General features: G+C 36.9%; 1 protein-coding gene across 1 annotated transcript in view; it reads right to left on the bottom strand.

Annotated features, from left to right (window-relative positions):
* The window catches only part of tns2a (tensin 2a), an 84,477-nt gene extending 67,944 nt beyond the window's left edge, over positions 1–16,533 (bottom strand). Inside the window, 1 exon segment of the mRNA XM_052090774.1 lies at positions 16,163–16,533. Within this exon segment, the coding sequence (XP_051946734.1) occupies positions 16,163–16,405 (243 nt within the window). The 5' untranslated portion in view covers positions 16,406–16,533.
* Positions 16,534–22,429: the final 5,896 nt, after the last annotated feature.

Genomic DNA, 22,429 nt, shown 5'->3' with positions numbered 1-22,429 from the left:
ATTCAAGTAGATATTAGCAGAGGTAGTACAGACTGACCAATGAAAGTGTTTTGAGAGAGAGAGAGAGAGAGAGAGAGAGAGAGAGAGAGAGAGAGAGAGAGAGAGAGAGAGAGAGAACTGTACTGCAAAAGATAATTATCATGTAAGTAGCAAATCAAAACTTAGCTATTAATGATTTACTGACCCATTAAAAACAGAGCTTATCTTATATTTCTGTCTAATTTTAGCTGTGTTTGGAGATGTATAGATTGAAAAGCCTTTAAAGAGATCTCACAATCATGACAAAATCTACTGAATTAAAGCATAAAAAGACAGTCAACAAGATGAAGGACTGATTTTCAATACATTTTACAACATTCTACACATTTTTACTGTTTGCCTGTTGGAAGCTTTGAGATGTTGGAGGACCGAATGTGCTCCTACATGCAAAGATCCAAAAGATTTTTTAATGAAGTTGCAAAAAAAAAATAAAAAATTCTCAAAAGGCTAATAAACAAATTCCATGAATTTTATGCTTCCTTAACTTCCTTAAAGTTATAGTTCAGCCAAAAATAAAAATGATCTAATTTACTCACCCTCATGCCATCCCAGATGTGCATGACTTTCTGTCTTCTGCTGAACACAAATTAAGATTTATAGAAGCGTGTTTCAGTTTCAGTTTTTTTCACAACTTTGAAGCTCAAAATAGCACATAAAGGCACATCTTGATATTATTTTTATTCGTAAAAGGACAACATGACTGTTGTTTTTTTATTTGATTATTTAATTTTGTTTTAAGAATGAAGCAAGGGTTGTAGCACCAGTTAAAATTATATTAAAAGATGAATTTACTAAGATGTGTCAGTATATAGCATGACAAAACAGTCACCACTGATCAGACTAAAATCAATAAATCACACCAGTTACCCTTTTTTTGGGTAATAAAATAATTTCACATAAACATTACACAATGTAACACAATGACATTTTTAAATGAACCGTGTGAAAAATTATTGTTAATTTTCTACTTTTTCAACATGATGATTGAAAACCACTATATGCAAATTTGTGCAACCTCTTCTTCCTCTGAACTTTGACCTTAAATGTTCTGTTCCACAACTTTTTGTATTTTCAAAATACATGTTTTTAACATTGATAACACCAGTGAAATCAAGAGACAAACACTCTTTTTAAATTATTTAAATTATTAATTACTTATTTTGTTTTGCTTTTTGCACATTTCAAAAAAAAAGATTGCCTTTAAAAATACCATGTAATACCATACTGATAATGTGCTATGACATTTACATGGAACTTCAGAGAATACCATTGTATTTACATGGTACATGTATGTGTGTGTGTATGTGTAATATATATATATATATATATATATATATAAACACACAAAAGAAATTATTCTTACTCCTTAATTAAAGAGGAAAGAAATTCAAAATGACAAACAGATTCAGAAAGTCAGATTCCCTCGAGGTAAATTCCATATTAATATATTGTGGTTTTATTGCAAGAACAATAACTGTAGTAATTATGGTATTTTGGCGGCAACTATATCATATATAGATATACATGCATTCCTTTATTTTATTAAAGTAGTTTCCTAAAAATTGACAGAGAAAAGTCAGTAGCCTACAGCTTACTAGCTAGGTTGCTTCTGTACCAGATGCACACGCAAGAAAACTGCTGTCTAGTTAGGCAGCTCACTAGTTTGAGACACAGCCCTTGTCTCTAGTGAGGCGTTTAATACATGATGACGCAGTAACTATTAGTTACCAGTCATATGATGACTCTTTCTTTCTGCTCCACTTATTCTGTGCAGTTTAACCCCTGGCAATAAGAGCTCTGTTTTCCCTCAGACTTTCATCGACGACATAAAGCAATAGACACTCACACTGAGAGCGGGGCTTCAAATTAGTTCTTGACAGACTTAATTAGTAGAGTGATAAAACGTTTAAGAGTTATACAAGGTTTTCATTTGTGGTTATGTAAGACGTGTGATCATTGCCCCTTCAGACAGAGAGAGAGACCTCATGCTGTTATTTTGCATCTAATTAGTAATGTCCGATTCGCGAATCGTTCTTTTGAGTTAATTCATATCAACGACTCGATCCAAACAATTCGCAGTGTAAGGATGACTTTGATTACGAGTTAAACTATAAGATATTGTCGTTAACAATGTTGGAAATAGCTTATATTTAAAAATATACATTTTTTTTTATTAAGATCGGAAACACCGAGTGATGTTCTTAATAATGTTGTTGTAAAATAAAATAAAAACAACACGGATGCGATCTATATATCCAAATAATGAAAACTTAGTGATAAACAGCTATTTTCTTAAAAAAAAAAAAAAAAAGAGAGTTTGTATTAAAACGAACCGTTTGTTCGAACGAATCGCAATGATGAATCGGTTTCCCAACGCTATCTGACATGCTTGGTCAAGATAGAGAACATGCGTGGTCACGAAAGACAGCACAACCGGTGCAATCTTCTTAAAACTTTTACTAAAGTATTTATTTTCCATATGGAATAACAGTATGTTGTAAGCTTATATCAAAACGAATTGCCTGTTATTTACAGTTGAAAACAAACACAAGTCTGCGCAGTAGTCAGCGCACATGCATCTAGGATGCTGTAACAAGTTTTTATGAAAAGAGACCATATTATAGTACAGTATATATTTATATACAATAACATTTACTTTGCAATATAATCACGTCACATCTTCCCTCGACATTTTAACAACTTGCGTGACCATTTTTTTATATTCAGGATCTCTGGACATTTCATATTGGATCTTCGCTAAATGCACATTTCCTACCTTAATCATGTTCTTGGAGAATATTCCAGCTAAAAGAGGTTTCCTTAAAGATTTCGTGGGCTACATTCCCAATGAGTCAATGGAGAGGCACTCGAGCACTGATGGAGTTGTTTTCTTTACTCTCACTAAACTCATAATCTGTGTGGGAGGAGTTACAGAGGGAAAAGAAGACTGTGGAATGTTGTTCCTGCAAGCAAACTTTTCTGATTGGCTGCATCCTGAAGAACCGCGATCCTATTGGATGAAATGCAAATGAGATGTGTCTGTGTTTATGAATGTAGCGCTGTTCTAGAATATGTCACATCTTCATTACAGCATCGCATTTAACATGTATTTCTCATTATAGTCAGGGTTTGGTGCATAACAATTATAATATAAATATATTATTTATATGATATATTTTCCAAATAATTAACCGTTTTCAGGAATTGTTATATAATCACCACATTGAATTACTTTAAGTATGATATTTGGTGTTTCAAAAATCTGAAAATCCTCTTTAAGATAAACCAGATATTTAAATAGTGGTATTACTTTTCTGTTGTTCATTAAGATAGCCCGTAAATTACCAGTTTTGTAGTCTGAAATATTTGAAAATGTTCTGCCAAAGTCCTGAAGCAGCTGCACAGATGTAAAAACCAAAATGGGATCCAAGAAGTGCTTTCAAGGATTTGCATCTTTTTATAGCAGAATTAATTCCTGAAAACTTACTTTGACAGCAGACAGAAAATCTATGAAAATCAATGAAATGTATATTGATCAATGCTGGGGAAATGGCACTTTGACAGAGCAAAGCACAACAGCGACATCAAGTGTCCAAATGTAGAGTTACAGCTCATCCTTCAAATCAAGAGTGCTTTAGAAATGCGCAGTATATAAGCTCACACTGTATGGCAAGCCGATTTAACTTTTATTCATTTCCAGGATATGAATTCTTGATATCAACAATTCAATTTTCACTAGTTAAAATGATAGTTATTGATATCAGGAATTCGATATCTACTAGTAACAATGGAAATTTTTGATATCAGAAATTAAATTTCCACAAGTAGCTAATTCTTGATATCAACAATTACATTTTTACTAGTTAAATGCTTATTCTAGATATCAAGAATTGTATTTCAACTAGTAAAAACTATAATTCTTGATATCTGTAATTGTATTTTCACTAGTGAAATGTCACCATAGGCTGCCATTCAAAATCAATTGTTGATATCAAGAATTGATTTCTTACTAGTTATAATTCGAATACACATATCAGCTTTGTATTTATATCATTTTTGATATCAATAATTACATTGTTACTAGTAAAAATGTGAATTCTTGATATCAAGAATTACGTGGTTACTAGTAAAAATTTATATTCTAGATATCAACAATTGAATTGCTACTAGTAAAAAGTTTAATTTTTGATATCTGAAAATGTATTTCTGATATCAATATAATTTCAGATATCTAAAATGGCTTTCTTACTAGTAACAATCACATTCATGATATCAGAAATGAACATTGTCACTAGTGAAAATGGAATTATTGAGATCAAAAATGAACATTGTTACTAGTAGCAGTTCAATTGTTGATATCAAGAATAGACATTTCAACTAGTGACAATTGAATTCTTGATATCAAAAATAAAGGTTTTTACTAGTACGAATTGTATTTCTGATATGTGAAATTGGAATTTCAATTTCAAGTAAGAAATCAATTCTTGATATCAACAATTGATTTTGAATGGCAGCCTATGGTGACATTTCACTAGTGAAAATACAATTACAGATATCAAGAATTATAGTTTTTACTAGTTGAAATACAATTCTTGATATCTAGAATGAGCATTTAACTAGTAAAAATGTAATTGTTGATATCAAGAATTAGCATTGTTACTAGTGGAAATTTAATTTCTGATATCAAAAACTGCCATTGATACTAGTAGATATCGAATTACTGATATCAACAATTATCATTTTAACTAGTGAAAACTGAATTATTGATATCAAGAATTCATATGCTGGAAATGAATAAAAGTTAAAACGGCTTGCCATAGCTCACACTGCAATATTAAAAGTACCCTTCAAGTACCTTCAAAAAGTCTCCGTACTGAACATCCCCAAAACAGTAGTGTTTTATAACCAATTTAGTAAACATTCAAACATTAAATGAGCAAAATGAATGGCCTTAAAACTGAATTGACAAATGCAGTGTCTCCAGTCCACAAGTAAAATAAACAGTAATGTGCTCAGTGGAAACCCAATGTCAATAGTAAATGTGGTTTTCAGCACTGGACACAGAACCACCACACAAACATTATGTAACATGTGGAGTGAGTAATGTGTTTATGAAATATGTTCTGCATAAACAGAAAACATAACTAAAATATTTTCTGCAATATTCTCAAATTAAATGAATTATTAAAAGATTGAATTACATAATTTTTGTGTATTATGAAGAGAAGACTAATTCTAAAAGTGAAATGTGAGCAAACATCAGTTGCATTTGTATGAAAACACACATTTAATATTTTCCTCTGAAAGGAGTGATTGTGCTGAGATTGAGAGATAGAGAGAAAATGAAGCTAAAAGACAGCAGTGGAAAATCTGGTATAAATTAAATGGAAAGTTCACCCAAAAATGAAAATTCTCTCATCATTTACACACATCATGCCATCCCAGATGTGAATGACTTTCTTTCTTCTGCTGAACAAGCTCTGTTGGTCCATATAGTGCAAGTGAATGTGGCAAGAACGTTTAAGCTCCAAAAGCACATAAAGGGAGCATTCAAATAATCCATATGATTATTAATAATAATACAATAAACATCAGAAGTTATTTGATACATGTTGGTGAGAAACAGAAAAATATTTAAGTCTTTTTTTTAACTATAAATTCTCCTCCCTGCCCAGTAGGTGGCGATATGCATGAAGAATGTAAATTGCCAAAAACAAAAGAAGAAAGTGAAAGTGGAGATTTATAAAAAAAAGAAAAATAAGGATTCCTATATTGATCTGTTCTCACCCACACCTATCATATCAGTTTTTAAGATATGGATTTAACCATATATCATAGATAGAGTCTTATAGATTACATTTATGCTGACTTTATGGGATTTTTGGAGGGAAAATGTATACAATCCAGTTAAGGAAAAAGTGAGAGTAAGGGCTGATGGGCAAAGACAGACGTGCAGGACACACAGGCCGTGGGAGAGTGCGAGTAGACAGGATGTAGAGGGCACATGGTCCATAGAGAGGGGCCCTGGGTCAGGCAGACTATGAACATTAGAGAAACATGTCCCATCCCACTCACCCAACCACGTGGATATTAATTTATACTGTTTACAAAACCACAGAAGGGAAGGAGAGTGAGAAAGAGAGTGAGATATTTCTGTGTATAATACACATTTAAAGAATACACCTCTCCGCAGCAGTCACAAGGAGAATCACACCAAAGAGAAAGAATGGCTTTCCAAAAATGTTTATTTGGTAGGTGTCCAAAATGTGCAAACAATTAAGCGTTTAAAAGAGAACATAAAACCATGGTTACATATAATAAAAAAAAAAACGTTTTTGGTACTAAGAGCAGTAAGTAGGCTACTCCCCTCCCTAAAGCCGCCTTTTCACTGCATCATTTCCAATGAGGAGTCTCGCGGGGACTGCGTGGGTTTGCGACCGTCTCCGGATGCGACCTTTTCGGATCCGATTTGAGCCTCGGCTGCGGGTAAACATTTCAACTTTGTGCGACAAGACCGTATGCAAACGTCCGACCGGATGTGATGCATTCCTGTAAAACTATCAGCGCGAAGTGAGAAATATCTACGGATTTTGACCTAAACTTTATTCTAAACGCCTGCTACTTCTGTAGTTTGGACAGTTATTAATGTATAATTCAGAAATGATTATTTGCGTTTCAAATATATCACAAAAATATTTTTTATTACTGTAAATATGTGATTAAATGTGTAGGCCTACATGTGTCATTTATTTTTGCACAGACACATCCTACATATATAAAATCAAATCTTGGAATTTCTGCTTCCTGTATTTGCTGAATTATAGTTGTTGCTGTTAATTATCATAATAGTCTAACTATAATAACAGTAATGATAAATAAATATTTAATCTGCTCTACAAAATCCCACACAGTAATGTCACTGAGGTAAATCATTGGTAGCTTCTCCCTCATTGAATTAAATCTGTTGCGAGCACAATTACTGTTCATCACCACTTCCACTAGGGTGAGAAATATGACAGTCGTATGCGAATGTCAGAAACAGTGAAAAGGCGGCTTAAACATTGTAAGCCAGAGTTTCCGTTGCGGTGAATGGGAGCTAAAATATTAGTTTCACTATTACGTTTGAATGACTTTCCAGAAGAGGAAGAAAATAGAGAGTGGTGGATTAAGACGCCAAATTTACTGTCACTCTCTCAGCATTTGTAATAGAAACCCCATCGCAGCTGTAGTAATTGATTTTTTAAAAACTAATTCCAGGGTAATATCACACAAAGCATAATATTTTAATTTTATGAATCTCAGATCTGCCCCTCCTAGTGGCCAAAGCTGGAACTACAGTTGTGAAGCACTGTGCAAATGCAAGAACTTCTTTGAATAGATGTCACAACAAAGTAATAAAATCCAACCCAAAATCGAAAGCTTACCCTAACCACAATAGTACTGAGACCAAAACAATGTTCTTTTACTTCAGCGTGTCTGATTTTCTGCAACATTTAAATAGTATTTACAGTAATATACACCTGACCATAATCCAAACCTCGAATATTACCAAGATCAAAGCAGCGTTTTCGCTTGCTACTTTGAATGGATGTGACGTAAAAGGCACAGCGTGTCAAATTTTCGGAAATACTTGAGTATTGATTGCATTGGTATATTCCAAACCCTAGCCAATGGCAAATACGTTCATACCTAAAACGCAGGTTTCCTGTGTCATCTTTTTGCCAAAAAATACTTGAAAGAGGGAATCAAGACATATATAGGGACCAGAAAAATCATAGAGACTTGGGCTTGGGCTGTTTTGACTTGGGTCAGTAAGCAATGACCTTGAAACCACACAGAACCATCCAAGCGACGACCTAGCAAAATCTTAGAAACCACCCACAACATATCAGCACGGCTTTTCTTCATAAAATGTAAAAATACAGTTTGTTAATTATAATCAAGGGAGTAAAAGAACATGGGTGACAAAGACAAAAGTGAGAGAGAAAGAGTAAAAGGCATGAGAATGGAAGAGATTTCACCATGCTTGTGAAATCCAGGCAGAAGTCACCGCAGTTTGGGGTGAAATGGGGCAGAATCATTACTCAAAGCACCCCCAGCTGTGGAGGTGGAACCGTGATTCAATGGAGCCATGTTTCTGTGGCACAGAGACTTGTATTCATGCAGCACAGAAAAATTACTCAAGGTGACAAAACAGGAAGTCCAGGATATTTTGAAAATACCTAAGGCTGCGTCATAATGAAGTGTTTAGAATTTAGGCCTCAAAAAGTGCACAAAAAAAGTTCTAAATGTAGATGGACATGTATTTGTCCAGTGGTGAGGTAATGCTGTGTTAAAGGGAGAACACAAACATGATTAAAATGAGGAGGATGCTGAGAGAGAGAGAGAGAGAGAGAGAGAGAGAGAGAGAGAGAGAGAGAGAGAGAGAGAACATGCAGAAAGAGGAAATGGAGGGAGGGGAGAGAGAAGGAATGATTGGGTTTGAGTGGAGCCAAGGGCTGATTAAATACAGCTGTTGAGGGAGGGTGAGAAATAGATGATGGAGATAGAGAGAGAGAGGCAGGATGGAGAGAAGGGAATGGACTGAATGTGGGGGGAGGTAGAGAGAATCAAAGAAGAGGAGGTGATGGAGGCAAGACAAATATGTAGAGAGATGAAGAAGACTCAGACTCGAGAGAAAGCAGACATTGGGCAAGAATGGGTGTTTTTTTATGTGCTATAGGTACTTTTGGCCCTTAATTGCCCTGAGAAAATCTCAGTGAAATGCACTTTTCACACTCTAGTTTAATTTGTCCTATAGCAATGCCCAACACTGGCTATACATGCATCATGGTCATTTTTTCTGAAATGTCATGAACATTTCCACCACATCTCAAATGAATTTATTCTGTTTGATGACATTCTGCAGTGGAAATGATTGTGGTGGAAACTAAATTTAGGACATTTGTGGTATGTTTTGTCTTGCTAAGGGTAATGCTAAGCTAGCATTTTATGCATCCTAAATAAGAATATTTACACACTTTAGCATAATTTGACAAAATGGCAGCTTAATTGGTTGAAATGATGGCACAGCTGAAGGACAGTCATAATTTGTGTCAAAATGTAAATATTTAAATTATTATGACATTATACATTTTCAAAGGAATAGTTCACCCAAAAATTCTCCCATTTACTCACCCTCATGCATTCGCTTGCATTGTATGGACCTACAAAGCTGTGATATTCTTCTAAAAATCTTTGTTTGTGTTCAGCAGAAGAAAGAAGGTCCTACACATCTGGGATGGCATGACTCAGTAAATGAAGAGAGAACTATCCCTTTAAATGTTCTATTTATTTAACTCTTCGTTTAGTTTACTATAATGTTATACTTAAAAAGGCATTAAAAATAGCAAAATAAATGATGAAGGGATGGTAAAAAGTTTCCAATATAGTTTTAATGTGACCTTCATTTCACTGCTATATATCCATCCTAAGCTGGTTTCCTAGGGGGGTTAAAGGGAAAGGAAGCGGCGAGAACCGGCTTAACAATATAAATAATGTTTGATTAAATAAAAAGACACACACAAACACATACAGGGCAGCTGCCCGTAATTCTCTCTCTCTCTCGAACTGTCGTCACCAGCCGCCTTTATCCCTCGCGCTCCCAATCAGTCTGATTGGGGACCGGGCGAGCATCATTCCAGCCCGGCCCCGCCCTCCTCCACTCTACACCTGGTTTTGGCAGGTTTTGGAGAGGCTTTGGGAAATTTTCAGCTGGTCAGGCTTGGAGACAAGCTAGCCTCCCAGCTAACTCAGCTGACCATCAGCTTGACCAAGCTAGAGACCAACTAGACCATCTTGGCCAGCCTGGGTCAGCTTAAACCAGCTAAGACAATCTTAAAAAGCTAAGAACATCTTAAAGGAGCTAAGACCAGCAAATAAACAAGGCTGGTTTAAGATTTCTTTTATTCAGCAGGGTAACACAATGAAAAACTTTCTGTTAGTTTTTATAAAAATCAACCACTGGGACATAAAAGGGCCTGTAGTTTAACAAACCCCCTAATATTTACAAAGAGTTTTTATATTGAATCATATCCCTCTTCTCATTCCCATCACGAACGGTGAAGGAAAGCAAACAACAATGCACAGAGATTTCAGAGATTTGTTTTTATGACCTGAGCGCAATATTGCTTTGATGGAGTGGCACTAAAAGGATAGGGATGGCTTTTCTTTTCCGTTCAGGTATTTCCAGTTCACATTCCTCCATGCACAAATACAGTACACACGATTTTTCTCATGTTCTCTGATGACTGGTCATGCCACCCAGAGAATATGTGTATTAGTACACACCCAAAGAGAGCTTTGCTGAATCACTGGTTTATTTCGTACACGCATAAGGGCACACAAGCAAAAGACTAGAAACATTTATTTTGAAACAAACTAGATTTTTACATTTTCAAAAGGAAAATGTAAGTGGTTTTTGCCTGTGCAAAAATTGACGCCATGATGGTTGGGTGTTGTTGATGGTTGCTAAAGAATTATGTTACTATAGTGTGAGTGGTTGCTTACTAGGGAGTTGCTGATAGGTTGTTGAGAACCCCCAAGTCCCTAGATATTTTCTTATGTCTACCAGGTTAAAATTGTGAGTTCAATCATTTATAATCCATCCACAATCCAAAATCCAATTTAAGGTATCATACATATCCATAGTACAAACATTGAGGGACAAGTGTGTTGGTTTCAGTGGTAAAAGAAACATATTTATGTGCCTGTGTCTTATACAGCCAGCATGTATGAGTGTGTGTTTTTTAGCTGTGGGAAAAACAGAGCCTATTTATACATTGACCAGGCCTTTCCCTGTGTGGTGTTTATAGTGGATGCCTGTGGATTATGGCTGCAGTAAACTAGCACTTGTTAAAGTTGTTGTCATTCCATGGATATTCCAGGAATATACCATAAGTCCCGAAGAGCATAAACAAAGAGCATAGTTTGAGTTTTACTGCAGTGGTTTCACATTGCTGAGAAATTGGAAACTTAAATCTGCCATAATGTGCTGCAGTTTTCTAATGATTAGGACTGATAATGGACTCAATTGATGCTCTGAATAGAAATTCTTCACTGAAGATTATTAGATTAGTCCAGTACTAAGAATCATCAACATTTGGGAAATGAAACCAAAGAGCATAACACAAATTTTGCATTGCAAATTCTTTACAGCATTAAAGAATGAATAATTATTGTATGTTTTAAACACACATAGACAAGCCATCTACCAAAAAATAGTGCATAAACAGACCAGACATCCACTAAATGTTTTAAAAAGTCTGACCATTATCATACAAATACATTGCCTGTCCAAAACAAAAACAGGCGCCATTTAGACTTAAACAAGCAGATATTTAAGAGCCTATGATTGAATCAGTATTGCAGTGATTAATGTTTCAGCTGGCAACAATTATTTTAACCCTGACTGATGCAGTGTGTAGCTTCTCATTTCTTAAACAACCATGTTGGAAGACGTTTCCCGTGGTTGTGGAAAAGATGTGTTATTAGAATGGGCTAATTATTGCCGTGCATCAAGCAAAGAAAACAACAAAGGAGATTGCTGAAATCACTGGAATTGGGTTAATAACTGTCCAACACATTATTAAAACCTGGAAGGATAGTGGTGAACAGTCAGCTTTGCGGAATAAATGTGGTCAGAATAAAATCTTGAATGATCGTGATCGGAGATCATTAAAATGTGTGAAGTCACATCGTAAAAAAATTACAGTAGACAGAACTCACGGCTATGTTTAATAGTGAAAATAAGAGCATTTCCAAATGCACAATGCAACGAGAACATACATGATTGGGACTAAACATCTGTGTGGCCACAAGAAATCCACTTGTTAATGAGGCTAATCAGAAATAACAACTTCAATTTGATAGGGAGCATAAAGATTGGAATGTGGAGAAATGGAAAAAGGTCATGTGTCTGATGAGTCCAGATTTACCCTATTCCAAAGAGATGGGCAAATCATGGTAAGAAGGGAAGTGCATGAAGCGGTCAGGTGTAGGCTCAGTAACATTATGTGGCAATAAAATGAAGTCAGCTTAAGGTTATCCCATCATTGGATCTTTTCTCTCCTGACAGCACAGGCATATTCCAGGATGACAATGCTAAGATTAATCGGGCTCAAATTGTGAAAGAGAATGAGGAATCATTATCACACATGAATTTGCCACCGCAGAGTACCGACCTTAATCCCACTGAAAGTCTTTGGGATGTGCTGGAGAAGACTTTACGGAGTGGTTCCACTCTCCCGTCATCAATACAAGATCTCTGTAAAAAATTAATGCAACTCTGGATGGAAATAAACGTTGTGACATTACATAAGATTGCCAAAACAATATCATGACAAATGCATGCCATAATCAAAGCTAAAAGCGGTACAACAAAATATTAGAGTATGCTAATTTTTTTGGCCAGGCAGTATATGATATAGTACAATAAACACTCTTAAGTATTAAAGTGCAGCAAACAAGTCACCAAGCACCATTTTGTGAATGGTACAGGTACATCAAATTGCGCAGCTTGTTGAGGAGAGGTGTAATAATAATTCTCTAAGTGATCTTGACCATAGACTTGCATCTTTTTTGAGGGAAGTTTTGTGGTGGGCCATTTTGACTTTTGCACAGGAACAAGCTAAAACCACTCAAGACACCTATACACCTGTACTATCATCCCAAATGGAACACTTAACATTTATTATTACTACACATTAAGTGACTTTTCAAACACATGTGATATATTGCCATTCAGTTTAACACTTATATCTAAAATAAATCAACATATTCACTCAGCGTGGGTAATGGTAAAACATTCAACTTGCATTTTTAAGGTGCTTTCTTCACTAAAATTTCGATAGTTGCCATATTCTCCATTTTGTAAACAATTGTTTTGTCAGACAAGCAATGTAGCCAGATAACACCGCCCCTTTCGTTACATACAGCAAGCTGTGAGCGCGGAGTACACAAAGTTTCCAACATTCCACACTGAAGAAGTGTATCATCCGGGTACCGTAGCACACTTCTTTTTGTTAAATATACTACTCGCACTATTTACACTACAAAATGATGTAGAATAGTGCAGAACTGTACAGTTTGGGATGCACCTCAAGTTTAGCACAGGCAAGCACCACTCACATTTTCTTCATTAAATGTTATTTTATTATACTATAATGTAAAAAGTTTTTTTTTTATTCCACATGTAAGCCCTAGATTTAGCCGAAGTTCACACTCTTCAAACCCAAGATCTGTTCAATTTCAAAGTCCTCAATCATCCAAAACAATAGCTCTCTCTTAGAGACAAATAAGAATGACCAACAACTTAAAATAGTCAGGAGACAAATGTGACTAAACAGAACACTAAAGGCCTCAGCGCACTTACGGAGAAGTTCTTGTTCATTTAGAGGTAAAAAGAAGTTCAAAACAGCTGAGCAATGACATATGATGTGAATATGATTGGCTAACATTCAGACATCCGCCACTCCCCTGTGGGAGGCATTTAGAGGATCATTTAAATATGAGGATGCTCAAGACTACATGTAAAACATCAACTATTGACATTAAAATGTGCTATCAATGACTTCATGTCTCATTATATGAGTAGAATTCGCACGAGATCAGTAAAAGAAGCTGTTTTAACTACTCAATGATTTAAATATATGCAGTAGATATTTTGAATTTGACTTGTTTATATTCTGAATTCATGATGCTTATGTGCTAACAAGCTATACGCTGCCATAATATACACTGATTAAACTCTGTTATTGTAACTTATGATGGCACTTACTTAGACACACTACTGCAAAGATGGGTGTATAAAAAATTATCATGGGTAGAATACAGACAAAAGAATGATGATAGGCTGCAGATGGCACGAGTGTATGGGCACTAAAGAGTATTTGAGTAGATTTGATTCCTTTGTAGACTAATTCAATAAAAAACAACAACATGGTCTTGGAAAATGTCTCTACGTGAATGATCATCATAGGTAAATTTCCACCAGCTCGCTAATAACTGCTCGCCAGTGTGTTCATGTTGACTGATCTTAAATGACTGAGCGGGAATTTGCTAGTAGGTGGAGCTACTTTGACCAGGTCACACCTACTGATGACGTGGGCCAATGGCAGTAAGAAGGTGTTTAGCAGCCAGTAAGAATTTTTTAATAAAAGTTTGCCCAGACGAGCTGTTACGAACCACCAAAATGAACTGCTAAACACCCTCTTTTTGGAAAGATATTGTTCGAAATGACGTCACACCCATTGGTTCTTCGATTTTGTAGGAAGTATGCAGAGGCTTCAAGGCAGAGACGGGAATGCGGCCTCAGTGTTTGTCACAACAAGACAATAGCAGCTCAGTTAATGTAGGATCTAGACAAGTTCTCTCAGTCAGGCCTCTCTTTGTTTATTCACAACAGACAGTAAATAACCAGATAAGCCAAAAGCAATGACTAATATGATCTGTAATACAAGGGCACAATCATTGATTTGGTGTGAGGAGTTAGTAATGCATGGGTGTAGCCTAGTGGTTAAAGGTCTGGGCTGGTATCCAAAAGGTTGCAAGTTGCAAGTGTCGATCCATGTGCAATCACCATTGGCCCTTGAGAAAGACATCTACCCTTGGTTGCTTCAAGGGGAGACTCCCTGTCATAAGTGCACCATCATTTTCTTTAAAAGCATCAGCAAAATATCAGATTGGTTAGATATCATCAAAAACTGGTGTTTCATTAGTGTCTCATAGAGCAGACCACACTCCTTTTCTTTGTGACATGATCATATACTGATGTAGGTTATTACCATTCTACACTGGACCAACAGAAAAGAAAAGTAACTGGTCTGGTATTAAAAAGAAAAATGTCTGTAAAAATAAACATTATGGTTACAGTAGTAGGAGGAAGCATTCAAAATAAACCGCAGCCTTGTGCATGCTTTGCTATTAAAATATCAACAGGACCGTGGATAAACTCTTTTGCAATCCCATTGTGACAAAACTGGGAAAGGAAGATATTTAGGAAGGACACTTTAATGTGTGTGTATGGGCACTGATGACAGAGCCACAACAAAATATGAAATTGGCATGACTGTATAAATACGACCAAGAGCAGAGAGAACACTGACTCACTCACTCACGCACATCAAATGTATAATGATTCCCAGGCCTTTGTGACATCATTGGCTCAAAGTTCCCACGCTGCACTACATGTGAACAAGCCTTAGGGATCAGACCATTATAGACTTTCACTCTCAGGCATGTATGCACACAATCAAGCCCTCCTCAAGTTTTCCAGCCCTTCTATGTTGATGTCAACAATCAGGCAGACATGGTTACTCAATGCCAGAAAAAAACATTTTCATCTTTATAGAAGAAATCACCAGACTTCCATATAGTTAAATAATGCCCAATTAGTAATTAACTGTTACATATAATTTATCCCACACCATCTGTGCTAAAGACATGAATGGTAACTCAAATCAGGTGGCTTGTTGAAGAGTTGTGTGATATTACTTTTTCCATCAGACATGCAATTTTAAAATGGGTGATTCAGAATATCATAAAGAGTGGACTCTTAACTTGGGACAATAAGAAACCAACTAGCCACCACTTAACGCCATCAAAGTAACCACCATGAACACCCTAGCAACCAACAAGCAGCACCCTAAAAATCATCCAAAATTGGCTAACAATTGTATAGCAATCCCCTGGTAACTACCCACAACACCCTAACCCTCCAAAACCTTTTTTTTTTTGAAAATCTAGTTTTATAATTTTATAAAAGCAAGAAAAAACATGACAAGCACAAATAGCACTTAAAGACCTAGTTTAACAAGTATGTAAATGCACAACATGCATTACTTACAAGTGCATCAACTCAGATGCTGTCTGCTCTACAAGTGAGTGCCACCACCGCTTCAACAACAAGTTATGAAACTTCAAACTGGACCATAACAGCAACAAACCCAGGTCTCACACATGGATTTCACCAAATCTTGTTATTTCACCAAAGCTTGACCAAATCGGTTCAAAACAAATAAGTATTATTTGATAGCATGCAGCATCCAAACTCATCACTTGTAAATAAGTCTCTTAGGTAACCCACCTTAGTCAGCCTCATGGTTCCCCTGGACTCAGCTCTCTCCCTCCTTAAAGACCCTCTCATGGGCACTGGATCTGGTTCATCCCCACAGCTATCTACACTCAGGGCACAACCCATATAGAGATCTGGACCGTGCTGGTCCGTCTCTCTCCTGATTCCCTCTCTCTGGCTGAGGCTTCCCGAACACACAAGAGTAGCTGTTTTTGTCCACTCACTCGAAGCCCTTCCCCTTTTCCTGGCTCTCATTCAAACACACACACATGTTCGCCAGTTGACTCTCATCTGTCTCACACGTGTAAACAAAGGTGAGAATATACCTATTAAATCAAACATCTATTAGCACTCTGAAACCAGCACACGTACCGTCAACCAGATGTACATAACTCGCAAGGCACATCCAGAGGATATCTGCCCCACCCCCCTACTTTCTCAAACACACTCACTATTGTGCTCAAGTGCTCTACGTCTTCCAGAATATACACAGACACATGTTGACTTCATTTCTACCTGCTAACCTGAGATGAATCTATTAAATATTAGTGGCTTATTGCTCAAACTTATGGTTAGGGAAGAATTACATTTCAGTGTGAACTCATCCCACTTTATTTGTGCTCTGGACATACATGATGCCTCAAATAGAGTTGCTTGTTGGCCTTGGAGCTATTATTTTCCTAACAAATCCCATTAATTAACACTGAAGGAGCAACTACAGCCATTTCTAGGAGCCAGAATATCAGAGACTTGGGGGTGGTTACTTTTGACTGAGCCAGTAATCAACAACTTAGCAATGCCTTAGCAACCACCCAGAATAAACTAGCAACTACTAAGTTAAAAACCATTCAGAACACCTTAGACTGCAGGTTACTGTTGCTAAATCATGCCATTTTTTACAGATCCAGGCTTGTTGGCATATAAACAGATTATTTTCCCATCATGGCACTGCAAAATCAGAATTATAATAGACTGACTGTGCACGTGAATAATCGTGATTCACCATGTACTTAAGGTGTTTCACCAGCACTGTTCTTTTTCCTGAGTAGGGTGAGCTAACTGTGCTGAGAAATCCGGATTGGGAATAGTTTGCAATCAACTATCCTGAACCAGGCTCAAGTAGAAATAGTACTGGTACCTTTACTCAACATGCTCAGAACCATTCGGCTTGCTGGTGAAAAAGGACTTTTAGTAAATGCATAGCAACATCCTCACAACCACCAATGACACACTAAAAGCAATATGCTAAAAACACTCAGAAAATCTTAGCAAGCACATAGCAATGTTCTGGTCAACAACCCAAAACAACAAAGTTTTGCATGGGCAAGCACCACTCACATATTCTTAACATTTTAGAATCAGAATCAAGTATTCCAATAAATCAAATAGGTAGTCTCTTGTCTCCTCTCTCCTATGTGGTACAAAAGGAGAAGAAACAAAATCTAGTGAGCTACAGTACAGAACATACAATGCTTACAGATCTTCCTTCCTCCACAGTGATTCTCATGCTAAGATTACACTAAATCATCCATTTCTCATTTCACTTTTTTTCCTTTTACATTTTTCCCAGTATTCTTGTGAAGGCTGACTGAAACCACCACTATCCACCAGGTAATGAAATGGCGTATCAGATCACAACAACCATCTCTGGGAAGCGAGGGAAACCGCAGCTCTACAGGGTTTGTGGCTGAGATGGTATGCAAGTTGGCAGCATTGATCCGTAGCTGCTGGGCTTAAGCATTGTAACTGAGACCCTGTGTGAACAGAATAATCTTACACAGAGCTTTATTCTGAGCTGATTTACCCAGACAAGGCCTCCAAGAGTCAACTGCGACACAAGGATAACTCTACTTCTTCCTCTATAAGACCTATTTTAGCTGCATATTTTTAGTTTTCTTTAGGTTCACTTACTTTTCTCAAAGGAGGATAAGGCATGGAGTAGAGGGAAGAGGGAAGGGGGTGACAGGGTGGCCTGTGGTGCTATTAAACCTCACCCCTTTTAAGGCAAATTCCACTCGTGCCTCCTCGACCCCCCTTCCCTCCCTTTTCCTGTTCTTTTTCTCTTTTGCATTCAGACATAGGGCAATTCTTAGCCAAGAAACAGTGCTCCTTTAACAACTTTATCAGGTACAGAGAAATGATTCTCCCAGCTTTCCTAAAATTTACTGCCTGTCTTCATGTTAGAGGTGTGCACCAACAGAATAGTTTACAGCTACACATGAGACGTGCCTAGAAACCACATCAGTTTGAAAAATGTGGAAACAAACAATAACATAGCAGTCAAGTACACTCAGAGTTCAAATTAGAGTAGGATCTAAGTAAGAGTAACTTAACTTACAGATGTTATGTGATATTGATTAGTAAGAGAGTATAATTCTTTTGTTGCTAGGAAATTGCTCACTGGCCCAGTCAAGTCAAAAGAGCCCTTCCCCAAATCTCTATGCTATTCTGGTCCCTATATTCTGGCTTGAGTCCCTCCTACAATGTAAACCTTAGGGATGTTTCGCCTTGTTTAATCATCTGCCAGACAAAAAGTCTGATTGCTTAGAAAAGTAAAAGCACATCCCTTCTCAACAAGCCAAATGACTTGATGTGTCATTCATGTATGCAGTACGAAAGAGTGCAGGGTGAGTTATGTGCCAAAATGTAATACTTAGGGTTGGGAGTTTGTTAAAATCCATAACTCTAAGTAATAGTAATAGTAATAGTGATGCTTGCCTTAGCAAGCACTCCAAAGGATTTTCAGAACAAGTATCCTAACACACTCCATCATCCATGGTTCATGCAAACACCCCAATCTCACACCATTGGTCTAAACAATGTTGCAATGTGGGGCCGCTCTAATTAAAGACTGCAATTCCATATTTTCACACAAACAAATTTGCACTCTTCACCTATAAATCAACATTACTATTTAATGGGGATATCTAATTTAATTGAGAGGACTTTAACAAAACTAGTAAAACTAAGTTCAAGAAAATGGATATAAAAATCAAACAAAAAACCAAAGCCATACATATTTAAGAGGAACACGTCATATTACCTAAACAGAAAATCAAGTGATACATGAACTTATCCTCAGGAAATGTTTTCAGTCTGATATCCACACTATATTCTACAGTGACTCTGGCACCACATGAAGTTGACGAGCCTACCTTCCCGTCCCATCCCCTGTGAGACCCCTCAGATGCATCTTTCAACACCCGGAGTGATTGCTGCAACTAAATACTCAAAACGCTAATTAACACAAACTCAGCCAGCTGCCAACAGATGCTGAGCACTTTTTGGCTCCCTGCATTTGCAGACATAATTCTCACTGTCTGGTAATGGTGTGATGGCTTTTAAAGTTGAAAAAGACTGGCTAGAGGACAGAGAGAGAGACCACACTATACAGATATGAATATGAACTGAGTGGAAAGGGGAGGATTTACATAGGAATCTACATATGTCTGTCTGGACTCTTATCTCTTATTCTGATTGCTCAAAAAGAAATGGAGAGGATGAAGGAAGAAATATGAAGAGTTATGTAAGAACCAAAAGATGATGAGACTGCTCGAAATAGAACAGGGTAACAACGACTACACAGACCTTAAAAGGAAAGATAAACAGAGAGATGGACAGTGGAAAGATGGGAATCTAAGTGAACCCTCGAGACAACGTTTTCAAATTAAGTCTTGGATTGGCCACTAAGCAAAATACCTATAAGCAATTGCAGATAAAAACAACATAAAGTCAAAATGCTTAAAGCAATTTAGGAAACTTTAGACAACATAATAGATGTACCAATACCCAAGTGTTGACAACATACTGCACCATCTATATTATACCAAACTGCTGTACTAAGGGTTAGGGGTTTGATTAAATCCCTAACCCTAAGTATGAGCTAGACCCCGAAGCCGCCGCCAGGTGCCGCCATTTGCGCCATTTAGAATTTCAGCCGCCGCCAGCCAATAATTTCGTAAGCCAAATTGAGCCGCCATCTGATAAAGTTTGGCTGAGCCGGCTAGAATTATTTGCATCAAATAATAATTCTATCACATAGAGACATACACACACGAAATATATAAACAATACACGAGATCTATTTTCCCACTGGATTCATAACAGCACAGTCTTGTGCTCGTTGCTACGATACACAGACTCACAGTGAATTGACGACCAATTAAAATTGCTCGTTTTCCGTACAGAAGAAGCGATGCATTTTTTTCTCGCACTGAGGTGAAATGGCGGAAAGAAGCAAGCAAGGTAATTTTGATCTCACTTCTCGCATTCTTTCCTAATTCCTACTTACTTTTTTTTTTTAACTTAGGCCTACCCAGACTTTTGTTAAATCTTCAGGGCACGGTTGCACAAACACCTGAATCAAAGATTGATGTTATGAACCAAATATTCTGGAACGGAGAGATTTATAGCACTGAACATGATAACAAACCACCGTTTCCACATTGCTAATTCACGACGCATGCTTCAGTGTACATTGAAGTGAAATGTGCAAAACTTTGTCCACAATAATACTGATAACAGTGTGTGTTTATATTAAGGCGAGACACAGCAGGCAAAAACATCGTATTTTTTTTACTGGTCAATTTTGAGATTTTTGGATATTTGTCTTCAATAACATGTCTTCTTTCAGACTTGTGGTGAAAAAAAGTCTGAAATACACATTTAGGTCTTTATTTTACTACATTTCGTCTGTTTGCGTCTGTAGATTTCTCATAAATTCAACAAAAGTTTGCGTTCTTAATCAACATACTTCTCCGCGATCTCTGCCGTCACTCACCCTCTCATCACAGTATTGCATTTTGTAGAAATATAGTGTAAGCCATGCATTGCTTGGAAATATTGAGATCTAGTAAATCAGTATAACATAGACATCTATAGACATGAAGTGGCAGCTTCAGCCATTTGCAGCTATGAAAAGTTTGGCGGCTGCAGCAGCCATTTAGGTTTTGGCTGAGCCGGCTAGCCAGCCAATAACTTCATCAGCCAGCCATTATTCTCAAAACAAATGGCTTCGGGCTCTAGTATGAGCAATAGTAACAATGATGCTTGCACATCACTTGAAGATAATGAGTGCACACATTTCATGTTAAACATTTAGATTTTTACATGTAATAATTAATGTACATACAAGAATATCATTCTGAAGAAGAGGAGCAGAAGGAGTGAAGAGATGAAGGATACATCATGAGATCCTTTTGTGATTTCCAATTTACTATAATTGTTTTCAGATGGGTTATAGCAGCTCCTTAAACTTTCTCGTAGTTTATAGCAATTCTTAAAATATTCATGTACATGCCTTTTGGGCTCTTTAGTGCACCTGTGACTGGCCAATGGGCATGCATTATTGCACAGGAAGGAAAATGCCACAAACCACACATTGACTTATAGGATAAGTAAAAATCTGCTCCATGTCACTATGATTAACTACAGAAAATATTTTTTTACTTATTATTAATTGTAATAGAGTTTTTGGTTTCTCTGTCAAAAGTGTCCATAGGCATAAATGAATAGTAACTGTATCTCACCAAAGCAATCCTTATTCTTACTTTCCTACCCTAAGAACACTTTAATGGAAGAACTCCAAGCCCGGTTCATTTGAAGCAGCCATTTGACTCCAGTGTATTTCGTAATGCCTGAACTGATATAAATCCCCTTGGGATCAAAGCTAGAGTTGGACAGCGGATGACCTCACAACACATCCCACCTACAGAGGGCATTTGGGAGACATTTTTTAAAAGCCACCTATTGTTTACAGAAAGCGATGACCTAAACCCCCTTAGAATATACAAGAAAATGTCCACATTTACCACATTGTATTTCACAGTCTCCAACTAAACAAGTGGTCAGTATTCACATTTATATTCAATCTTCCAGTGTTTGGTTTGGTTTTTATTTAGACATCTACACTCTAGAGCTTGTTGACTGAGAATGAAACCAATTGAGCCTAAACTAGGGTGGGTCCGAGATTCTTAGGACCATAATTTCGTCACTATTCACAAACAGGGAAGAGTGGGAAATCTTGCAAAATTCTAAGAAATGTTGCACCACACACCAAGGACAAAAAAAGATAAACTCTCCAGACATATAACCATGCAACAAGTTGTCACAAACACAAAAGTATATCAAGTTGCCTTACCATGTTTGTATTTAACTTGTGCCAGAGCGTCCAAAAATCATAAACTTTAATGATAAGGCTGCAACCTGGTGGTTACTGCAGTAGACTATATGCTGCTGCCAATTTGGGGCCACAAAACATGTTATCAAGGTTATGTGTTT

Source organism: Xyrauchen texanus, chromosome 25 (assembly GCF_025860055.1).
Source record: "Xyrauchen texanus isolate HMW12.3.18 chromosome 25, RBS_HiC_50CHRs, whole genome shotgun sequence".
NCBI classification, from domain to species: domain Eukaryota; kingdom Metazoa; phylum Chordata; class Actinopteri; order Cypriniformes; family Catostomidae; genus Xyrauchen; species Xyrauchen texanus.
The sequence above is the reverse complement of the archived record's forward strand: the minus strand, read 5'-3'. Positions and strand labels throughout refer to the sequence as shown.